At 38.3% G+C, this 20,165-nt stretch overlaps 1 protein-coding gene across 2 annotated transcripts in view; it reads right to left on the bottom strand.

Moving 5' to 3' along the window:
- Positions 1 to 7,962: 7,962 nt before the first annotated feature.
- Bx (LIM domain-containing protein Beadex) overlaps positions 7,963 to 20,165 on the bottom strand; it is a 45,196-nt gene continuing 32,993 nt past the window's right edge. For both annotated transcript variants that reach the window (XM_028315026.1, XM_028315027.1), the window contains 4 exons: positions 17,017 to 17,189; positions 16,399 to 16,524; positions 10,310 to 10,460; positions 7,963 to 9,045 (listed from right to left, as the gene is read on the bottom strand). In XM_028315026.1, coding sequence (XP_028170827.1) covers positions 8,908 to 9,045; positions 10,310 to 10,460; positions 16,399 to 16,524; positions 17,017 to 17,189 — 588 coding nt within the window. In that variant the 3' untranslated portion in view covers positions 7,963 to 8,907. The remainder of the gene's footprint in view (positions 9,046 to 10,309; positions 10,461 to 16,398; positions 16,525 to 17,016; positions 17,190 to 20,165) is intronic.

Here is a 20,165-nt window from a genome sequence, read left to right as displayed (position 1 = left end):
CGGCGCTGGTAGGACCACAATTAGCATATCGGGTGACGGCGGGTAATCCCCGGCCGCCGCAGCACGGTACAGGACGAAGTTAGGGTTGCCTTGCCAGGCTTATAAAACTTAACCCTTTTACTGCCCACATAGGAGATTCACAATAGTTATACAATGGGGCGCGAATATGTAAGAAGTACTTAGATTGTCTAACTGCTAAGATTAATAAAGAGCTAATTATGTAGACAATTATTCGATCAATCAAAATAAGTATTTCTTAAAATGAAATGCAGAAAATCTTGTCTTTGGTACTCTAAATATAATAATACTACAGTCCTACTCCAATCTACTGTTTAGTCTATGGTTTAGTCTGACGATTTATGCTGACTGATCTTTGATGGAGGTAAAAGTCTAGCACAGTTAATGTCCAGTAAATAAACTGCTAAATATCATAAAGGTAAGCTTACACCCTTACATGTTGTATTTGATCAGACAATTATTCAATGAGCTACCTATGTTTGGCATTATCCAGACGTGTGGTAACCCTACACGTAACAATTTAAATTTTCACCCGCGCTACGGGACGGGACAATTTACATTTTCACAAGTCGCGGTTAAGTACACTTAACTTGGAAGTCTACGGACCAGTAATTTGTAGCAAAGTTTTAATCTTGGGGAATGTGTTTAATTTATGCATTGAATTAATATGAAGATTTATAAATTAGTGGGCTTATCATAATACTGTAATTTTGTTCAGGCAGCCTTTGTAGGCAAATTAGTTTCAACTTAATCTCCAATCAAGTACATAATATTGTTTTAAGTTAGTACTTAGTACTCGTATAAATAAGAGAATATAATTATATTAAAGTTCTAATTTGACGACTCCTTGGTCTGATGGTTCTCTTGCTTGAATCACACGATGCATGGACGAATTATTATCAGCCATTGAGTTAGAGCATTGCTTTTTCTAATTTTATTATAATGTTTATTTTAAAGCAGCCATACTAGCTAATATTAACGTACAATCTCTGATTAGTTAAAAGTTACATAATTTAGATACTTATTTAACTTTCAACTAGAACTAATAATGACAGTCTTAATTGGACTATAAACGCTTCAAATTAAATTAGAAGAAAAAAATCAAGTTACCATCATGAAAACAATAAAACAACTAAAATTGATGCATGAAAACTTCAGCAACCCATAACAGGAAGCTTATAAACTAAGCCATACAAAAGTCCTGGTAAATACTTAAGCAAATTTGCAAGTTACCAACTTTGAACACCTCCGGTGTTCGCTTCGGCGGTCGACGATTTCGTATCGACGCGCTTAAAATATCAAAAAGTTTTAAGAACCTTCGGCATCAAGATGTGAGTATGCTGGGCGGCAAAATGCAGATAAATAGTCGACAAGTTTTAAGAATAGTTCGCCCGCATCCTCAAAAAAAACTTTAATGTTGGTATAATTTCGTTTCGTTTTCAGCCAAATGACGTCCACTGCTGGACAAAGGCCTCCCCCAAGGTTTTCCACAATGAACGGTCCTGCGCTGCCCGCATCCAGGCTCTTCCCGCGACCTTCACCAGATCGTCGGTCCACCTAGTAGGAGGCCTGCCCACGCTACGTCTTCCAGCCCGTGGTCGCCACTCGAGAACTTTCCTGCCCCAACGGCCATCGTCTCTACGAGCTATGTGCCCTATAATTTCAGATCTAATATAAAACGAGTTTGGCTTGATAAAATAAAAAAAAAACAAAAAAGCTTGAAATCTGTAAAATGTAAGAATTACTTATCTAATGTATAATTTTATTATTTTCATGATAAGCGTACTAAAAACTTTCTGATCACCATTTGTTTTAGTTAATCTCATGAAAACTCTAATGTAGGACTAGTAGCGTAAAAAGAATTAATAAATAGGATGAAAGAAAGAATTGATGAAAGAAATGAATGGACGTTTACAGTTAAGGTATTTTAATTAATTTAACCTTTATGCCAATAATATCTATCGCCGATATTATCTTAAAAGCGAAGTGGGGTTTCTTCCCGACACTCAAAGTGCACTGAATCGGAATGTATCTTAATACGACTCGATGTGTTTAAATTCCGAATAGGGAGCGCATCGGAAAACTGTTATGCATATTTTAAAATAGTGGTGTCCAGCAATCGCTCTCTGGAGTTATCGATAAGTCAATAATCAACACATGTTATGAATGCTGTGAATAGGTACTTTCTATTGATAAATAAGTACTACTATTCATAGTACAGTCGTCTACAAATCAGACATTTTGTTGAAGATTTGCACCAATGACAACCAAATAATTACGATAAGTACATGGTGTTCGAATATTGTTAACATCAAAGCTCGCACACGAAGTATTGATAGATATAATTTTAAGACTCATTCATAAAATAATTATAGATTAAATAGTAAGTTTGTAATTGATAGTAAGTAGAGTAATAATCTTCCAAGAGAAAATTTTAAGAGAAACTTAGTAAGTATCGATAACATCAGGTGGTCGATATTCAAACTTTAGAAAATTACCGCATCTCTCAAAGTTAAATTTACTTACAGCGGATCCAGGAATGAGAATTCCATGCCAATATCTCTTTGGGAACTTTAAAATGTTTTATGATATTCTTGAGACGTGATAACGGCGATTCTTGAATACCCGCTCGATTGAAATGAATATAAAGAGGCTGCATTTGAATTTATTTGAGGTGTAAGAAGGAGTAAGTTGTCCGAACAAAATGAAATACGCCTGGTGGCTGCTCAGCGGCAAGCGCCGTGAACGGTTTGCTTGCTATTGAGTTAAACCGTGCCACTTATAAAATGGAAGAATATCAGGTAAAGTGCCCAAATATTTGGGAGATTTATAGAATGCCTACTTAAAATCTATCTATATAAAATCGAAAGGTCAGTGANGTCACTAACTGACTCACTCATCACGAAATCTCAGAATCTACAAGTGCGAGGAGTCTCAAATGTTGCATAGGGGTTCCTTTTAGAAAGTAGGTGCTCACTAAGACGGGATTTTGCAAAATTCAACCCCTAAAGGGTATAAATGGATCCACGCGTGTGAAGTCGCGGGCGGCCACTAGTGTACCTACAAATATAGGGGTTCTTAATACGTGAGACTTTACTTTTGTATGTAGGACTACAAATTATTAACAATGTTATCTTAGTAGATATTCTTTGGACTATTTACTTTGGTTTAATGAAATACTCACCTAGACATAAAGGATCCCCAATAAGGTTAATGAAATAAAAAAATGTAAGTTGAAAAAACAAACATCGTTTTCCCAGATGAGTTTACTTTTCATGAATCCTACTTTCCAATTAAAAACAAACAGTGTCTTCATTTAGAAATCCGTAAGAACTCTTGTTTATATCCTTTCTACTAATTAACTTTGCCTTAAGCAATTGCAGTCATTAGAGTTAACAAACAAAAGGAATTAATTCAACAATCTCGTAAAAAGAAATAAGCAGTTCATAAAACTTTTAATAATTAAAACTCGAATAAAAATACGTGGCTCGTGGGTGTTGGTGGCCAGTGTAAATAGGTCTTTATTGTTTTGACGCGTGTTAGCAAACTTGTAGGGTTGTGTTGGAGGAGGGTTTTTTCAGGGCTCTCGAAATAGTGGTCGGGGTGTAGGAGTCATTTTCCTGGATGGATCCCCCGCCGGAGGATAGAAGAACTGACAACTGTCGTTAACTCATCCTGACCGGGCATTAAGGAGTGTAAACAGGGAGTTGATCATAAAAATAATAGCTTGCCTATTTATTAAAATAGCTTTAAAAGAGGGCACCGTTTTTTGTTTTTGATTTTTTTTTTCAGGAATATTTTGGGATTTCAATAACAATTAATTCTAAATGTAGTAATACCTAGGAAAATGCATATCACATCTAGATGTAGATTCCATTATCTAAGTTTTACAATATTTATTTACAAATACAATTTTATTCGGTACTTATCAAAGTATTTTTTTCAAAATTTCGCTTGAGGTTTTCTTTTATGTAAAAGTAGAAACTTGTGTTAGAAAACCCCGCTCTCCATACAATAGCTTACATGATTTCAGCATTTCGACTATTTAAATTCAAGGCAAACAGAAAGCTTAGTTGTAGATAGGAAGTGGACGGAAAGCTTTACATAAAGGTTGTACCGAAATCTTAAACACGTAATTTCTCATGAAGCTCAATCGAGCAATTTTACGATTGGTTCTGTTCATAATGAAAAAGGAAATCGATCGTGCACACAACAAAAAACTTATCTGAGAATAACCGATCATCAAATCCGCCGACACCGTCTGTCTGTAGGCAATTTTCAATCTCTTTCCTATTTGTGACAGTAATAAAGCGCCCGGGAAAAGTCAACAATCAATTTTGTATTTCAATTTATTCCCAACCATCCTAGTTCGTGCGGTGATAAGAAAAAGAAAAACGCGTTCATTGAAAACGGAAATTATTGCAAGAAGCCATCAGTGGTGTGCGCCGGCTTCCTACGCTGTTTTCTTTTTTATTTTCATTTTTTGCCGAACGGTTGCCAGTTTTGATTTGTGGCCCGTCGCGTCGGTCGCCCGCCATTTTTCACGCGTCTCATTGTGTAGTTCTCGCTTGAGGAGACCGGCTGTGAAGTTTGTTCGCGCGACTCACACCTTTATTTTGATGCTATTTGAATACCGGTTCAATAAACTGTTGTTTACTCATAAGTCATACAGCAGTTATAACATCGATTTATTTACAGAAATGTAGCTTTATAAGGGTTCTTAAATAGGTTACGATTTCTTATATGTATAGGTAGGTAATTAGGCTTGCTTACCTACCTTCAGACTTACAGAAAATTTTGTCACTTACTTTGGGAAATTTCTGTTCATAAACAGCTAAATTGCATATTAATCTATGTTTTAATAGAATAGTTTAAAAAATAGAAATTATAAATCTATGTACTTACCCCTTGCTCGATGGACCGATGTCATCAAGAAGATAGCTGGCAGTTGACTGGATGTTAAAGCAATCTTTGTTGTGCTCCTCTCTTATAACCTTCTTAGCTTACGTCCGCAATGAAAATGGATCTTCATTTCTACCACATGATAATGACCACTTACTTTTGTCAACAAAATATCCTTCGGGGGTTTGTGTAGGGTAGACAGTAGTTTATCAAATCAAACCACAGATTTAAAAAAGCACTGATTGAGAAATACCTGTCTGTAACTCTCTTCTAAGAATCGCACGACCCTGAAAGCACCTTGATGGAAGGTATTACCTACTGACTTATGAGCAAAACCGTAACTTTATAATTCCTTGTTTACTTGCAATTACACACACAAAAACCGCGAAAATCGAAAGAAAACGATCACTTGAGTATTTCCACAAATCGTTGTTATTGTGACTGTGTTTGCAGACGAAATTAAAGATGGCCTCGATAACAGTTCTATCAGTTGCGCGACAATGAGGCCGTGGTGGGAAATTGGGGTGATTTTTCTCCTCTGTGCACGTCCGGAGCGTCAGCATAGAAAGTGGTGTCAAATGTCAATATTGTGACAGCTGATATCAAAGGTCAGGTTCGGTTTTGTGTTTACTTCCACAGTGTAGATACTTGCTGTACTTACTCGTATCTTTAACATTTAGTTGTTGAGCTGGTAAATGTACCTACCTACTGACGAAATTAAAGATGGCTTCGTTGTTAATAAAAAGATGATGGTAGACGATAAACGGCTGCGATGAATGTTGCCCTACTTTCTTTAAATAACTAATAATTAAAATTAAATAGATAATTAACTGGTGTTTAACTTTTAAAATACTTAAACAGTTGTTGTGAATGTGAGGGTTTACAATGCAGACAGTACAATCGATTTTATTCCTGAATCGCTCGTAAAATAAGTTACGACCAATGGGAAAACCAAATGTGGACTTTCATACATTAAGATCCGTGAGAATCCAATAAGAAGCGCATAGTCGTATATGAGTCTTGTAAGTAAACGTATTAACGACTATCTTTGTAACTATGAGGTTAATCATACTGGAGCACTGCTTTTTACCATTATTGGAACTATAACAGGTGTTTAGTAAAGCTTTCCCAGGTATCACGTGAGCTAATTTGATCTGTTTAAATACTCGACATTAACTAATCGAAAATAGTGTTTCAAATACGCACCACTTCATTATTGAGGCTATTTAAAAATTAAAAAATAATTATTAAACTTTTAATTAAATGAATTTACCTTTTACTTAAATGGAGACGGTTAAGTAAATAAAAGAATGATAACAGTACCTTTCACGGATTTCATTTTTTTTAATCTGATTTAATTTCCCATGAAGATTTGAATTCTCTGTTTGGCCTAGCTTTTTGGTTAGCTGGAAGAGAATGCCGCATGGCATTAAGCTCGCCTGTTGTACCTATATTTATTATGTGTGTGCAAAGAAGATTTTAAATAAATAAGATACCTTCATTAACTCACACGGGTGTTTGGTAAAAAAAAAGTAATTTTAATAGACTTTGCTTGCCAACGGTACCACAGAGCGGCGCAAGGTGAACTCCTGAGGTGCTATCAGTGTGTTCGCGGTCGACATTTTATGCCCGATACGACCTCTCTGGTCTCCATAATGGTGCTCTCAGAACGAGGACCTTTTCAAATTTCCGCTCACCTCCAAACATGATAGCGGTTTTTCTTTCATTGACTATTTTATTGTCACATTTTGTTGTAATCGGATACTAAGATAGGTACTTTATCGCGTATAAAATGTGATTTATAACTGAATAGGGTGGCAATAACGTAACACTCATTCAGTCACAGTCCTGGACTAATTAGATATCACTAGTTTTCCTTGGATCAAAAAGGTCAAAAGTTTTTATAACTACTTTTTTCTTTTCAATGCTCAACCCTACTACAAAATTCAATTATTTACTTAATTTTGAGTTTTAAGCTTCAAAATGAATTAAAAAAGACAATTATAATTTTCTGTTGGTAATCTTGCAGTGCTTTATTTTACAGGGATTTGCTTTATAATATTCAGTCCAAAAAATATTGAGATATTGAGATTCGTTAACTTTCTCTTAGGTTCCTGAAATAAAAACGCATTTTTCCGTCTTGATTCATACTAATTATGAAATTACTATGCTTAGATTTAGTTTTAGATTGCACATGAGATATTGAAATAAAAATCTTCATAAGTTTTGAACAAGGCTTTAATGTACTACATCTTTGGTTGTTATCATTGGTTAAAAGAGAACCTGACATAATGAGTGGTCTTCATGCTAACAGGAATGCCAAGATACAGCCGACACTGAGTTTCATTACAGTTTATACATCTAAGGGAGAGGACACACTGTAACATCATTATTATAGTTAAATGTACTGTAATATACACCAATATCGCTTTACCCAATAATCGTCCTTAATCCAGATGAAAATACTGGTCAATCTTCAATATGCTCACTCCCTTTCTAATACACATATTATTATAACAGTTCAGATTTAACATACATGATTAAACGACAAGGTCATGTTGACAACTGTACCTATAAATGCAGAAAAATAGAAAATCCATAGACAATACACGGATGCCTTCAAATATCGCTAAAGAAAATTAGAATTTTCATTTCGAGTCAGTATTTTGACGTTTCAATCTTAAATGACAGTTCTAAGAATCCGTCGCACAGAAACTTGCCAGTATAGTAGATCAACTTGATAAAATACTGACTAGAAATAAAAATACAAGTTTAATTTGAACTATTTGAATATAAACACTTATCCACATTTCGCTATTTAATTGAATATTTATTAGATACAATATTCTACTTAAAGTGAGAGTTTTATTTACATAAATAATACAAACATTATAACAATGTTTATAGTAAACTTAACAATTAATATACAATATAGATACAAAACGAAATAACAAATGAGTTTTAAGAATGAAATAAATATCATTTCTTCGAAACGGCTTAGCCAAAAGTTTTAAAATAATTAATGTAAAAGCACATAAGGAGTATAATTATAATATACAAGTTTTTTAAATCAATTTAAGATTAAATTGGATAAATAAGTACTTTTAGAAATCCATAATATTTGACTTCCAATTAAAAAAGGTATAAATAAACAACATTATGTAGTCCACATAAATATTTGTACAACATAAAAATCATACAATAAACCTAAATTACAAAATAAAATAACCGAATTTTATGTGTCAAGAAGTCCTAAACATTAAAAAGAATGCTTGTACTATAATACATTACATCGATAATAATAGTGAATGTCTTAATAATATTTACACATAACATTTATTATTACATACTAGGATACATTTCATCGCTCGTGAAAGTAATAAATCAGGCAGTCTTATAACCCGCGCTTGCCTTGATTGCGGTAAAACTTAGGACACACAAGAAATGTAAGCCCAAAAATGCTGCAACATAGAAATACACATCTAGTTGACTCGATTTTTTTAACAGTTTCTCGATCACATTCCATTTCAGCAGCTTCCAAAACACTGCGTGTGTTCCCAGCTTAACACCATCAACCAGAAATTTAATTTTAAACACCATTCTTCGCACATCGCTCTTACACTATACAGCAAATTGCCTGTTCTGAGATCAAGGTATGAGATTTTACAACTAAACATAGGTCCGTAATGGAACTAGATTTACGCATTTTGAACAATCACGAAGCTAGTTTCATTGCTGACAGTACATTTTCCTAATTACATTCTCGAGGGTTGGATCAAAAGTGTGGATATGCCACGTAGGTATAATAAATGTGAACTAACTACAGTTTGGCATTTGCAATTATTCTACACAGAAGCACTTTGTCTCCGTAATGTCTGTTTCTGACCGTTCGCGTCACTAGATGGCGTTTTCGGTTAGTTACCACGCGCACGCTTAGTTTTGGTACTTAGCGTACGGGTGGGCCGCGTCTCAGGCGCGATAGTCAGATCAGCTGGACGCAGAAAGGCCAAGGGGCTTGAGGTGCGGGGGGGCGGCGAAGGGCGCGGGAGAAGCACCTGACATGTTGTTGTTGAGGTCGCCGGCGCGGCCCGAGCCGTTGATCATGCCGCCCATCGCGCTGCTTGTCTGTGGAAGAAAGTTTCTGTCAGCATACAATGATCCCATGAAAGCTGAAAATCTCTTCATAACAGTCTCATCATTCAGCCTCATGGCTGTATTGGCTGATAATTTATTTGATAGGCAAGCAAAAAAGCACGATCTCCTGCTTTTTTAATCCGGTCGTCAATAAAATCCTTGTCTATCGGTTTTTCTTATTTATCGAATATACATAGGTATAGGGCATGGCTTTATTACGTGAATTCCAATAAATACTATTGCACAACTCTTTCAATTGAATCCACTGTATTCCAGGTAACCTCTGATATTTGTAAATACTCGAGCTTTTTGTTTGTGATTTTCCAGAATCGAACAACAAACGATTGGGAAAAACTAATAAGTAGCGATAAATAAAGCTTCAATATTCAAACGGGGCCTTGGGCTAAACTTCTAAGAAGTACCTAATACATAATTATTGCTTCCTGACTAGGGATGTTATGGATATATATTTTCGGTTATGGATATGGTTACGGATATAGGAATTATATTATACCGGTTTCGGTTACGGTTACGGATATTTCTTTATTTCTGATATCCGAAAGTTTAGGTTACGATTACGGATATCTGTGCTTTAGAATGCAATTTGCAATAGTTGTCCAACACGGTTCATTCATGGCCGCATACTTCACATCGAATAAAAAGTAATAAAAAATAACTGATACTAGATGGCATTACAACGTTTGTCGCACTCACGTTAACCCGCGGCTGTTATGCCTTTACATGTATAATGCTATACAAAAAAAAAACTGCCTACATAATTTCGGATATCTGAAAGTTCGATAACGGTTACGGATGTCCATAACATCCCTGTTTCGACTAATTAGTTATTCGATGAAATCTGACTCAGAGGATTTCTAGAGAATTGTTTATCTGTCTCTTATTTTTGCGAAAAGGATGACATCCGGAACAATTTAATTAGTAACTAACGTCAATAAATAAGGGTAGGCCATGTTGGCGAAAATGAGGCGCTCCTCGTAGTCGTACTCGTAGAGAACCTTACTCTCGCACAGGTAAAACTATAGTTTCCTAGGTTATCCATAGCCAGGATTAAGACAAGTTGGGAATAATACACACCGGTGCGCGCGGTGGAGAAGGATGGTCTACCGCTTCAGATGCGAGCCTTACGGATCTAGGTCATGTTTGCCAACTCGAGGCGCTCCTCGTAGTCGAATCTTGTTCTCAAGTAGAACTAGTTTCCTAGGCTGGATTAAGGCAAGTTAGGAATAATACACACCGGTGGAGGAGGGAGGTGCGTGGTCTGCCGCTTGAGATGCGATAGCGGAGGCGGGTTGTAGGCCATGTTGGCGAACACGAGGCGCTCCTCATAGTCGTACTCGCAAAGGATCTTGTTCTCGCACAGGTAGAAACGGTCGCCGACGCAGAATCTGCAACAATTAGGCCAGTTATAGGAGGCATACAAGTGGGTTAAATAAACATACCATTCTTACATAAATTATAATAATGTTACAAGTACAACAACAGACAAGACCGAACTAGAATTCAATCTTAAAAGATAAGTAACTTAATAAGTAAATATCTTGTTGCATAGCATAATCATCTATCCACCATAATATTTAATTAAAACTGACATGGAGAAATACTAAAGAGGGAAATGAGTGGGCTAATAAGAATAGAAATGTTGCGATAAAAACAACCTAATTACTCACGTAAGCTCCATATTGAATTCATATTTATAACAATGCATTTCATGCGTCATTTTTCTAGCTAATTGGGTCACTCATACGCCATTGTAACAGAATTCTAAATGGCCATGCAGACAACGCAATATCCTATTACACCCGATGCACAAGTCTGATTCAGTTACAGAGTGGGCTGGATCCAGAAAGATCCAATTAACGATTCTTCATGGAACTCATGGCTAGCACTAACAACCCACACGCATTATACCATCGAGGCCGGCTCTGCGTTAATCAAATTACTATACCCCATTTACGTGCGCTGTCTACAGTGAGCAAGCCGTATTGATAATCTGCGACGGTGCGATTTAATCGGGCGAGGAAACCAGTGAAATGTCTGAAAAGTAAAATTTACTATCGCGAGTTGAAAGGTCAGCGTGAGCCAGGAGGCGCGATAACGTCACGCGAGCGCGCATCCCTCAATGTGGCAAAACAAAAGGTATCGCCTTCGACTCGCCGGCAGTCGCCAGTGGCCGCCCGCCGTGATAAGGCGACCTTATCTCCCCCAGCCCCCGTCTTCCGCCCCTAGCTTCGGCCACCCTGCCAACTCTTTTGTTTCACTTGTCACAAAAATTAAGCGCAATAGCTCTGCTACAAATGTCTCTTTTTTAAGGGGCCAATTTCCACCGCAACTCAGTCGATTTCGCCGCTCTTAATTAACTTTATTTCCTGTTCTCTCCGTTCCCGACTTTTGTTTTTTGGGAGTTGTCCTTTTTATTTTGCTATTTTTTGTCTGCAACCGCGTAATGGAAAAGATGTAGAACGAAATTTTAATGACTGCGCAAGTAAAGCTTTGTGAGGATGGCTATTGTTTCGCGCGATAGCGTCGCCGAGTTTGACGGTTTACGTGTCTATTGACTGCCCCTCCGCGTTGAGACAATAGCGTTTAGATGCAAGCTTTTCGAGATTTCACAATCATTAACGTCTATACTTTTGTGTAGATAGACGTGTTATCTTTTCATTGCTATTTACGTGTTTTAACAAACAGAGTTCCAGCTCTCTTTACTTATGTATATCTTGGCTATGGCAGAATAACAGGGTTTGTGGGTCTCCTGCAATCACTGAGTCATAGAACTTTTTGTCTCTTATGATTTTTGTATCTGTGAAATACTGTAAATGAAACCTGTTTTGAGACAAATAAATACTTTCTATTCTATTCTATTCCCTTAACGCTTAAAATTAGAGACGAATTATACAAACAAACCTTTCTATTGAAATTATGTCAGTGCGATGCGATGATAACATTAAAACCTACCGCTTTAAAACTTGACAAGTCAAAGACTTTTACCAATTTACATATTATAACTATTAGCAAATCAAAACTTTAATAGCACCACACACGATTTATCAAACGTACCTAATTTAAGTTCTTTTTCTACGTTTCCTCAAATCAGTCATATCCAATGTTACAAAGCTCAGCTCTAGTCTCGCAGCTAGGGGACAGTTAGCTCCAGTCGGAGTGATTTCATTAATTCCTAGCGTTCCGAGTGGCATTTCCCCATCGATCTCCACATTTCCATGCACAACAAAGTTATGAGCGTGGCTCGGCTGAGAAATATCGTGTGCGTCAAATTTTCCGCTGGTGGCGCAGCGCGACGCACGTCTGACGGCACACGCACAGCTCAGTGAGAACAGTTTCTTCATTTTGCTTATTCTATACAATTTGCGTCTAGGTAAATTATATTTTTGATAATATTATTATATCATTCTACTAGTACAATTGGTATTCGAATAGCATACTATACAATCAATTTACGAAAGTTAAGTGTTGTTAATTATAACGGTACTTACAACTTAAGCTAGTAGGTGTGGCAGTAAGTATGTAATAGACAGATTTTTACTGTTTTGCCTCTTATCAAAGGGGACGATTTTCGTTACCATTATAACTTGAGCCTTGAGCGTTGTTAGAAGCCTAGTAGCGTAAAAGCTCTCAAAAATCTGCCCCTAAAGATGCCACAGAGTACAATACGTAACCAACTCTTCAAATCGGCTAGGCTGTCCTTTCTCCATTAGCTATGGACAAATTGGACAATGGTCTGTCTTTTCTCCCTCAGCTGCGGCTCTCGGTAGGGCCACAGCGGGTCGGCGCGGAAGCCGCGGGCGCCACAGATTGCCACTAAATTATTTAGCCGTTTAGCGATATTCGCCCGTGATATCTGCTCGCCGCCACCATCGGACAGCCTGCAAATTGGATTCAGATTTCTGGCGGCATGGAAATTGATTTGTACGTGATATTTAATAGTTGAACTGCGCGGTATTTAGCCGTCACGAGTGTGTTGGACAAATACTACGTGTGATTGCTGATGTCAATTGTTAAAATGGATAAATATATACGACGTAAGTAGATACCTACACTTGTAAAGTATCTAACTCGTACTTTCTCCCAACGAACGTCTCTTTCTCTCTATGTACACCACATTATAATTAAAGACCTCTCTTCACTGAGGTGTAAACAGGTGTAGGTTTGTCAGCTGTGACAAACGAATTTAAATAACAATATTGGGACATAGCAGACTTCGATAAAATTCCATCTGACTGAACCATATTTTCGTACTGACTCATGGAGTCACTAGAGTTGTAACCCTTGTTGTTGCAAAGCACACGATTCTTGAAATTTGAATCTGACAGACAAACATTTCACCTTCACTTGATAACCGAAACCATTTCCTACCTATCCAGGCCACCTCAACTTATCAGAACTGAAATCTCCAAACCACTAGAAATAGACCCACCCTTATCAGATATTCAAACAATTGCTGTAACAAGAGAAGCAGTGTCTAAAGCGTTTACTCAACAGTTGAATCTGGATCGGAGGGGTCGTCGAATGAATATATAATTGAGCGTCGCGGGTCAGGACCTTTCGCCTGGTGTATAAACCATCCGGCGCGCGCCAATCTTCGCGCCTCTTTATTATTTAAGCGGACGCAGGTTGGAAGATTGTCCTCGCGTGGGAACCGGCCTATTCTGAAAGAACGCCTTGGCTGATGCTCACCTTTATTGCAACTTATAATAACAGCATGTAGCTCACAAAAATCAACCGTTTATGGAAGGAGATTGCTACGAACTTGGTAGAGAAAACGGAGAAGCTCTTGGCCTGCATCTCACCTGATGATAAGTGCTGATTAGAGCGACATCAAATCACGAAATGCACTAAAAATGGAAGTTAGAGTTTTTAGACAAATGAAAAATCATATCATATCAAATGATGATTGTCATTGAATTAACACAGTTTTCTACACGATAGAGCTATAAATTAGTGTATCTTACTTTCTTGGTCATTATTGATATTACGAAGCTAATTGGTTTTATGAACATCAACTAATCTAAACGAATCCTTTTGGATATGTGCTGCAATATAAAATGTTCAATCCTTTAAATTAATCCATACAACCCGAATTTCAGGAACAAGATCCTGACAACGAAATAAACAAAAATAATTCTTACAGCGAAAATTCACTTTTGTGTCACACACCTGCTGAGTCCGACATTTCCGATTCTACAGAATAAGGCCGCACGTGTGATTCGGTGACAATTGCCCTGCACTCTACAATTGGATTGAATAAAATAGTAATCAATCCGTTCCAAAATTATGGAAACGGGGACTGGTCCGGACGTTTTATATTGTACGGACCTGATTAAACGAAGATAAAGAAATAAATAAAGAAAGGCAGATTTTTTAAGTTCAATAAAAGAAGATTGAATAAAAAAGTGACTAAAAATATTCGTAAACTATAGTTTCACATTTTAATATGTATAGTGGACTTTTTATCGATTTTACTTTTTAGATATCGTAATAATTGTTGCAACATAGGAAATTATACCAAATACTAGTTAAGCCTTCGTGTGCTTTTATTTAAAACTTCATTGCACACAATATTGAAGTAATGTATTACGGTGAAAGCGAACCTCATACCATATGGCATTCTCTTCCAGGTAACCCTTTGTCTTTGTACCAGTTATTTAACATTATCTTTTTAACCAAATTAGCTATCGATAAGTCTAAATTCATCCAAGTTAAACAATCAAAATGATTCATGACCTAATCAAAAATTTATCGCGCGTGAAGTTAAAGCAAAAAGGGTATAAACCTTAATCTGAACTGCTAAGAGCATTTTAAATTCTAATACCTTTCTTCCTTACGTGTGCCTTTATTATGTAGCGGAAAATTTAATCGCACTCTTTGTTTGTCGTCCGTGAGATGAATAAACAATACAAATTCTTGCTACACGTATCGTCTGTCCTTTTCTCATTTGGTGAATTTTGTATGTTGTGTCTTGCTCTTTCGGATAGAGTCCCCTGTTGGATTGTATTCAATATACGCGGGCCCGGTTTCGTTTCCAGAGGCGCAACCACGTTTGACGTATGAGATTACTGGTGAAAATAATGTCGAGATTAAATCGCATACTGGATTTTATTACTTCACACATCAAAACAGTTCAGACACAGTATACTTGTACAACACTGAACCGTCCCAGCTATGACATTGATAGATTCCGATTTTTGCCTCGTTGGACAACCATACAGGGTGTCCCAAAATTTGCACGTCACACTGACACTGGAGGTAGCTGAGTCTAAGACGCATCGAACAAGCAAGGGACACCCTGTATAATTATGATATTTACAGGAGGGTGCTGCTACCTGTGGTGCTACTATCAATACTGGGTTATTAGTTCTTACTTTTGCCACATGATTCTTCAGAATCGTTAGAATATAAAATACTCTATCTATGGTATTGAATGCATCGACTACATTAAAGGAAAATGAATGAGTTGATGCGTTAAAAATACCAAAATGACTTCATTATTCATAAGAAACTGTTATAAATGATGTCACAAAATTAGATTAATATTTTAATTCGCTGCCCATAACACACTGTTACTGTTCACATAACAATGGCACCACAAATACCTACATCGTGGGCCAAAGCTGAATGAATTGATTTATGAATGATTCATTGAGAACTATACTGTGTTGATATGACTCACAGTACAATGGTTTAGATAGGATGGACGCCTAAATGTTATACAATGATGACTACCTAAATTAAATGTCATCAATGATTAACATTAGATAACTATCAGAATTATATCTACTGAATAAATAAGTCTACACCTATATCGATTTATCTGGCCTTTTTAAGGTTTAGTACGTTACTGTGTATTTCTCGTGAATTGCGTATTTCCGGAATGAGTCTTGCTAAAGTAGCGTGGAAATGAATCAGAATTTGATCAGCATTTCAGAGATTACCTCTCACTTATATCCTACAAACATTAATGTCAACTGATAATATACCTACGTAACTTTTCTAGTAAGTAATGTTAGTAATGTGAAATCTTCAAAAGTAATCGTCGTCTTTATTTAAATACAACTAGCACTCCCTTAGTTTTAAGAGCATAATCGATAACATAAAATAATGGTTTTTCTTTGCCTAACTAGGCACCTCCACAGATGTTATGACTTAAATCTAGTGTCATCATCATTTAGTATCCACAGCAGGAGGACGACTCTCGAAGGCAAATCGAGAAATTAGCCTACCCTACACTGGTCGGAAGACATCCACGGGAAGACTGACAAAGTATGAAACGAAGTCTAATAAAAAAAACAAAGAAATGTGACTAAGACTCACCGATGGTTGCACTGCTGGCACGCGAAACACTCCAGATGGTAGACGTTGCTGCGCGCACGCATCACCATTTCGAACGCGGGGATCACCTTGTTGCAGGCCGCGCAGTAGCCGGTGTTGCCGAACAACCTAAAAACAACGGCATTGAAGAAAATTTCCATTTTAAGTGACAAAAAGTGTAATCCTAAAAAGGTTAAGTTTACTAGAGCAGGTTTCGTAAGGTTTAAATATCTCTACAGTCCCAAACAAAAGAAGTAAATAAGTAATTTCAGCTTTATGACTTTACTGTATGTCGGTGTACTAAATCAGTGCAGTTATAGAGCGACACGTCCAGTATTCAAATTCTGGGTAGCAAATATTATAATGTACTAGCGAAAATCTAAGCTACTTTTTATGCAAAACATTGTGGTTACAAATTGAATGAATCTTCAAACGAACCTAGTATCTTAGAGCATTTGAAAACTGAAAGCTTGCGTTATAAATTAATAAATAGTGATTTTACACATGACACGTCTCGGTCTAACTTTTAACATTAACTGTAGGTATCTACTTCGGGATAATAGTGTAGAACAGTGTTGACAAGAACCAACTAGATAATAAAAAAAGTAAAAGCACACTAACCGTAGGTAGTCCCGCTTGCACAGGATCAGATTGGCGCGGGTGTACAGGGTGTGCCCGACCTCCCCAAGCCGGCAGTCGCAGCAGCCGCATTTGAGGCAGTCCTCGTGCCAGAGCTGGTCCAACGCCTTCAGGAGGTACCGCTCGGTGATCACCTTGCTGCAGCCGGCGCAGATCTGCAAGACAATGGAAGAGTTAAAGAGTACTCACAATGTAACAGTCGACAAAGTAAGTATACCAATACTTTTATAGAAAAATACCATCTATTACAACAACTGTATGATATTCCACTATTATTTCTGATGTGCCGTGTCCACTGCCAGTTCATTTAGTCTCATCATCATCATCATCATCATCGACGTTGTTTTAACTTAAGACGACTGACTTGAAATTGGAAATTGAAAAGTGGAAATTCTTGTTCTTTTCCTTTATCCACAGCGGACGTCTTTTGGTTAAAAATGAACGAACTGCTTGTCTGACAACATCAGTAGGTATAGAGATATTGGTTGTTAAATCATTCTTAGCACCAGGAGTAAGACTAGGAAGTATTTTCTTCTTAGTCGTTACACTTTTGATAGTGTGGGCGTGCTCGTAGTTGTCATGAGTTGTGGTCGTTTCTTAAGTGGTTCAATTTTACTGCTAAATTATTTATTTATTAGTAACTCACCTGAGGTTGCGGTGGCTGCTGTCCAGAAGCCGAAGCTGGCTGCTGCGCGGACGCCGGTAGCGGCGACGCGCGCGCCTCCTTCGTCACGTCCATGGCCAGCATATGCGAGCCTAGCCCGGGGCTACCGCCGCTTCCTTGCTGCGGCGTTCGCCTCTCGCACTGTAACAAAGGAAAGATATTTGAATTGATATGTTTCGAGGACTTCATCTCATCATCAGATTATTTATAATTATAATATCCAAGATTTACAGGAGCAAGATCCTTTCTTATTTAAGTGGGTACTAGAGGAAAATAAAGAACTCCTCAATATTATGCCTTAGTCACCTTTTATATTTAGGTAGTTGCCTAAGATGCGCGCCGCGATAAGCGGTTATCACGCCATTTTCTCGATTTTGCCCATACATTTTGACGTCGATAAAAGTTATCACGGCGCGCATCTTAGGCCTACAGGAAGAGTGTGGAGGATCCTGTTTTACTCTGAGGCCACACGGCTGAGAGAGCGCGCTTACATCCTAAAAATAAACATGTTGAAAGGAAAAAAGGATCTACAGTAGCCCTTAAAACCTACAGTGTACTCAGTCAAGCTTAACCTTTTCACTACTTAGTATAACTTAGCCATGGACTACTTTAATCCAATTAGCAAGATCATTGGCCAATACGCAACGAAAAACATTCGCAAATGTGGCAAGACCAATCAGCAAAATATCCATAACTTACAGCAACCGACCGGGAACACTGCGACAATTCATAGGCTGTATTATGTTACGGCATAAAATCCAGTACCATGAAATTTATCGGCTGTAATATTACTCGAAAAAATTAGCACAACTACTCAACCGATTAATGAGAACGTGAAACACGAGTCGCTTTCCGAACTATAGCAAATTATGTGCCTTAAATATCGAATGCAAAGAAAAAAGTTTGTAATTGAGATCGTGTCGCTGAAAAAACGACAGTAAGCAATAAAGTCAAGCACGGAGCGCTGTCGTCACGGTTAATTAATATTTTAAATGCGAACATTTTCAATTAATTTCAGCAATCGAGGCGCCCTCTGCACGCCTATCATTTTATCAAACAAGTCACTTTAGTTTAACAACTTTTTTATGTTACCGTGTTTGATTGAAGTAACCTTATAATCAACCAACATAATTAAGTAAGGTCGGTATACGCAAAAGGAATGGTTTATGAAGGGAAGTCATAAATCTTAACATAACCAAATAAAGCTTAGGTGTTTTAATATGAAACGTGATAACTACAATTTCTCAATAGAAGTATGAATATAATCTTCTATATTAACTAATAACTAAAAGTTTCCCATTTGTGATACTTTTNGGCGACGCGTGCGCCTCCTTCGTCACGTCCATGGCCAGCATGTGCGAGAGAGACCTAGGTCTCTTTGCCTATTCAATAGCCAACTACTTGGCTATAGAGTTGCGAGACAGAAACCTGATTAGTTGCCTATTAGTGTCTCACCTGAGGCTGCGGGGGCTGTTGTCCAGAAGCCGAAGCTGGCTGCTGCGCGGACGCCGGTAGCGGCGACGCGCGCGCCTCCTTCGTCACGTCCATGGCCAGCATGTGTGAGAGAGACCTCGGTCTCTTTGTCTATTCAATAGCCAACTACTTGGCTATAGAGTTGTGAGACAGAAACCCGTTTAGTTTCCTATTAGTGTCTCACCTGAGGCTGCGGGGGCTGCTGCCCTGAAGCCGAGGCGGGCTGCTGCGCGGACGCCGGTAGCGGCGACGCGCGCGCCTCCTTCGTCACATCCATGGCCAGCATGTGCGAGAGAGACCTAGGTCTCTTTGCCTATTCAGTAGCCTACTACTTGGATATAGTATCGTGAGACAGAAACCTGTTTAGTTGCTTAATGTCTCACCTGAGGCTGCGGGGGCTGCTGCCCTGAAGCCGAGGCGGGCTGCTGCGCGGACGCCGGTAGCGGCGACGCGCGCGCCTCCTTCGTCACATCCATGGCCAGCATGTGCGAGAGAGACCTAGGTCTCTTTGCCTATTCAGTAGCCTACTACTTGGATATAGTATCGTGAGACAGAAACCTGTTTAGTTGCTTAATGTCTCACCTGAGGCTGCGGGGGCTGCTGTCCCGAAGCCGAAGCTGGATGCTGCGCAGACGCCGGTAGAGGCGACGCGTGCGCCTCCTTCGTCACGTCCATGGCCAGCATGTGCGAGAGAGACCTAGGTCTCTTTGCCTATTCAATAGCCAACTACTTGGCTATAGAGTTGCGAGACAGAAACCTGATTAGTTGCCTATTAGTGTCTCACCTGAGGCTGCGGGGGCTGTTGTCCAGAAGCCGAAGCTGGCTGCTGCGCGGACGCCGGTAGCGGCGACGCGCGCGCCTCCTTCGTCACGTCCATGGCCAGCATGTGTGAGAGAGACCTCGGTCTCTTTGTCTATTCAATAGCCAACTACTTGGCTATAGAGTTGTGAGACAGAAACCCGTTTAGTTTCCTATTAGTGTCTCACCTGAGGCT

The sequence above is a fragment of the Ostrinia furnacalis genome, unplaced genomic scaffold (genome assembly GCF_004193835.3).
Source record: "Ostrinia furnacalis isolate ACB-3 unplaced genomic scaffold, ASM419383v2 OfSCF4952, whole genome shotgun sequence".
Lineage (NCBI taxonomy): Eukaryota > Metazoa > Arthropoda > Insecta > Lepidoptera > Crambidae > Ostrinia > Ostrinia furnacalis.
Note: the sequence above shows the minus strand (reverse complement) of the source record. Positions and strands in the feature narration are given on the sequence as shown.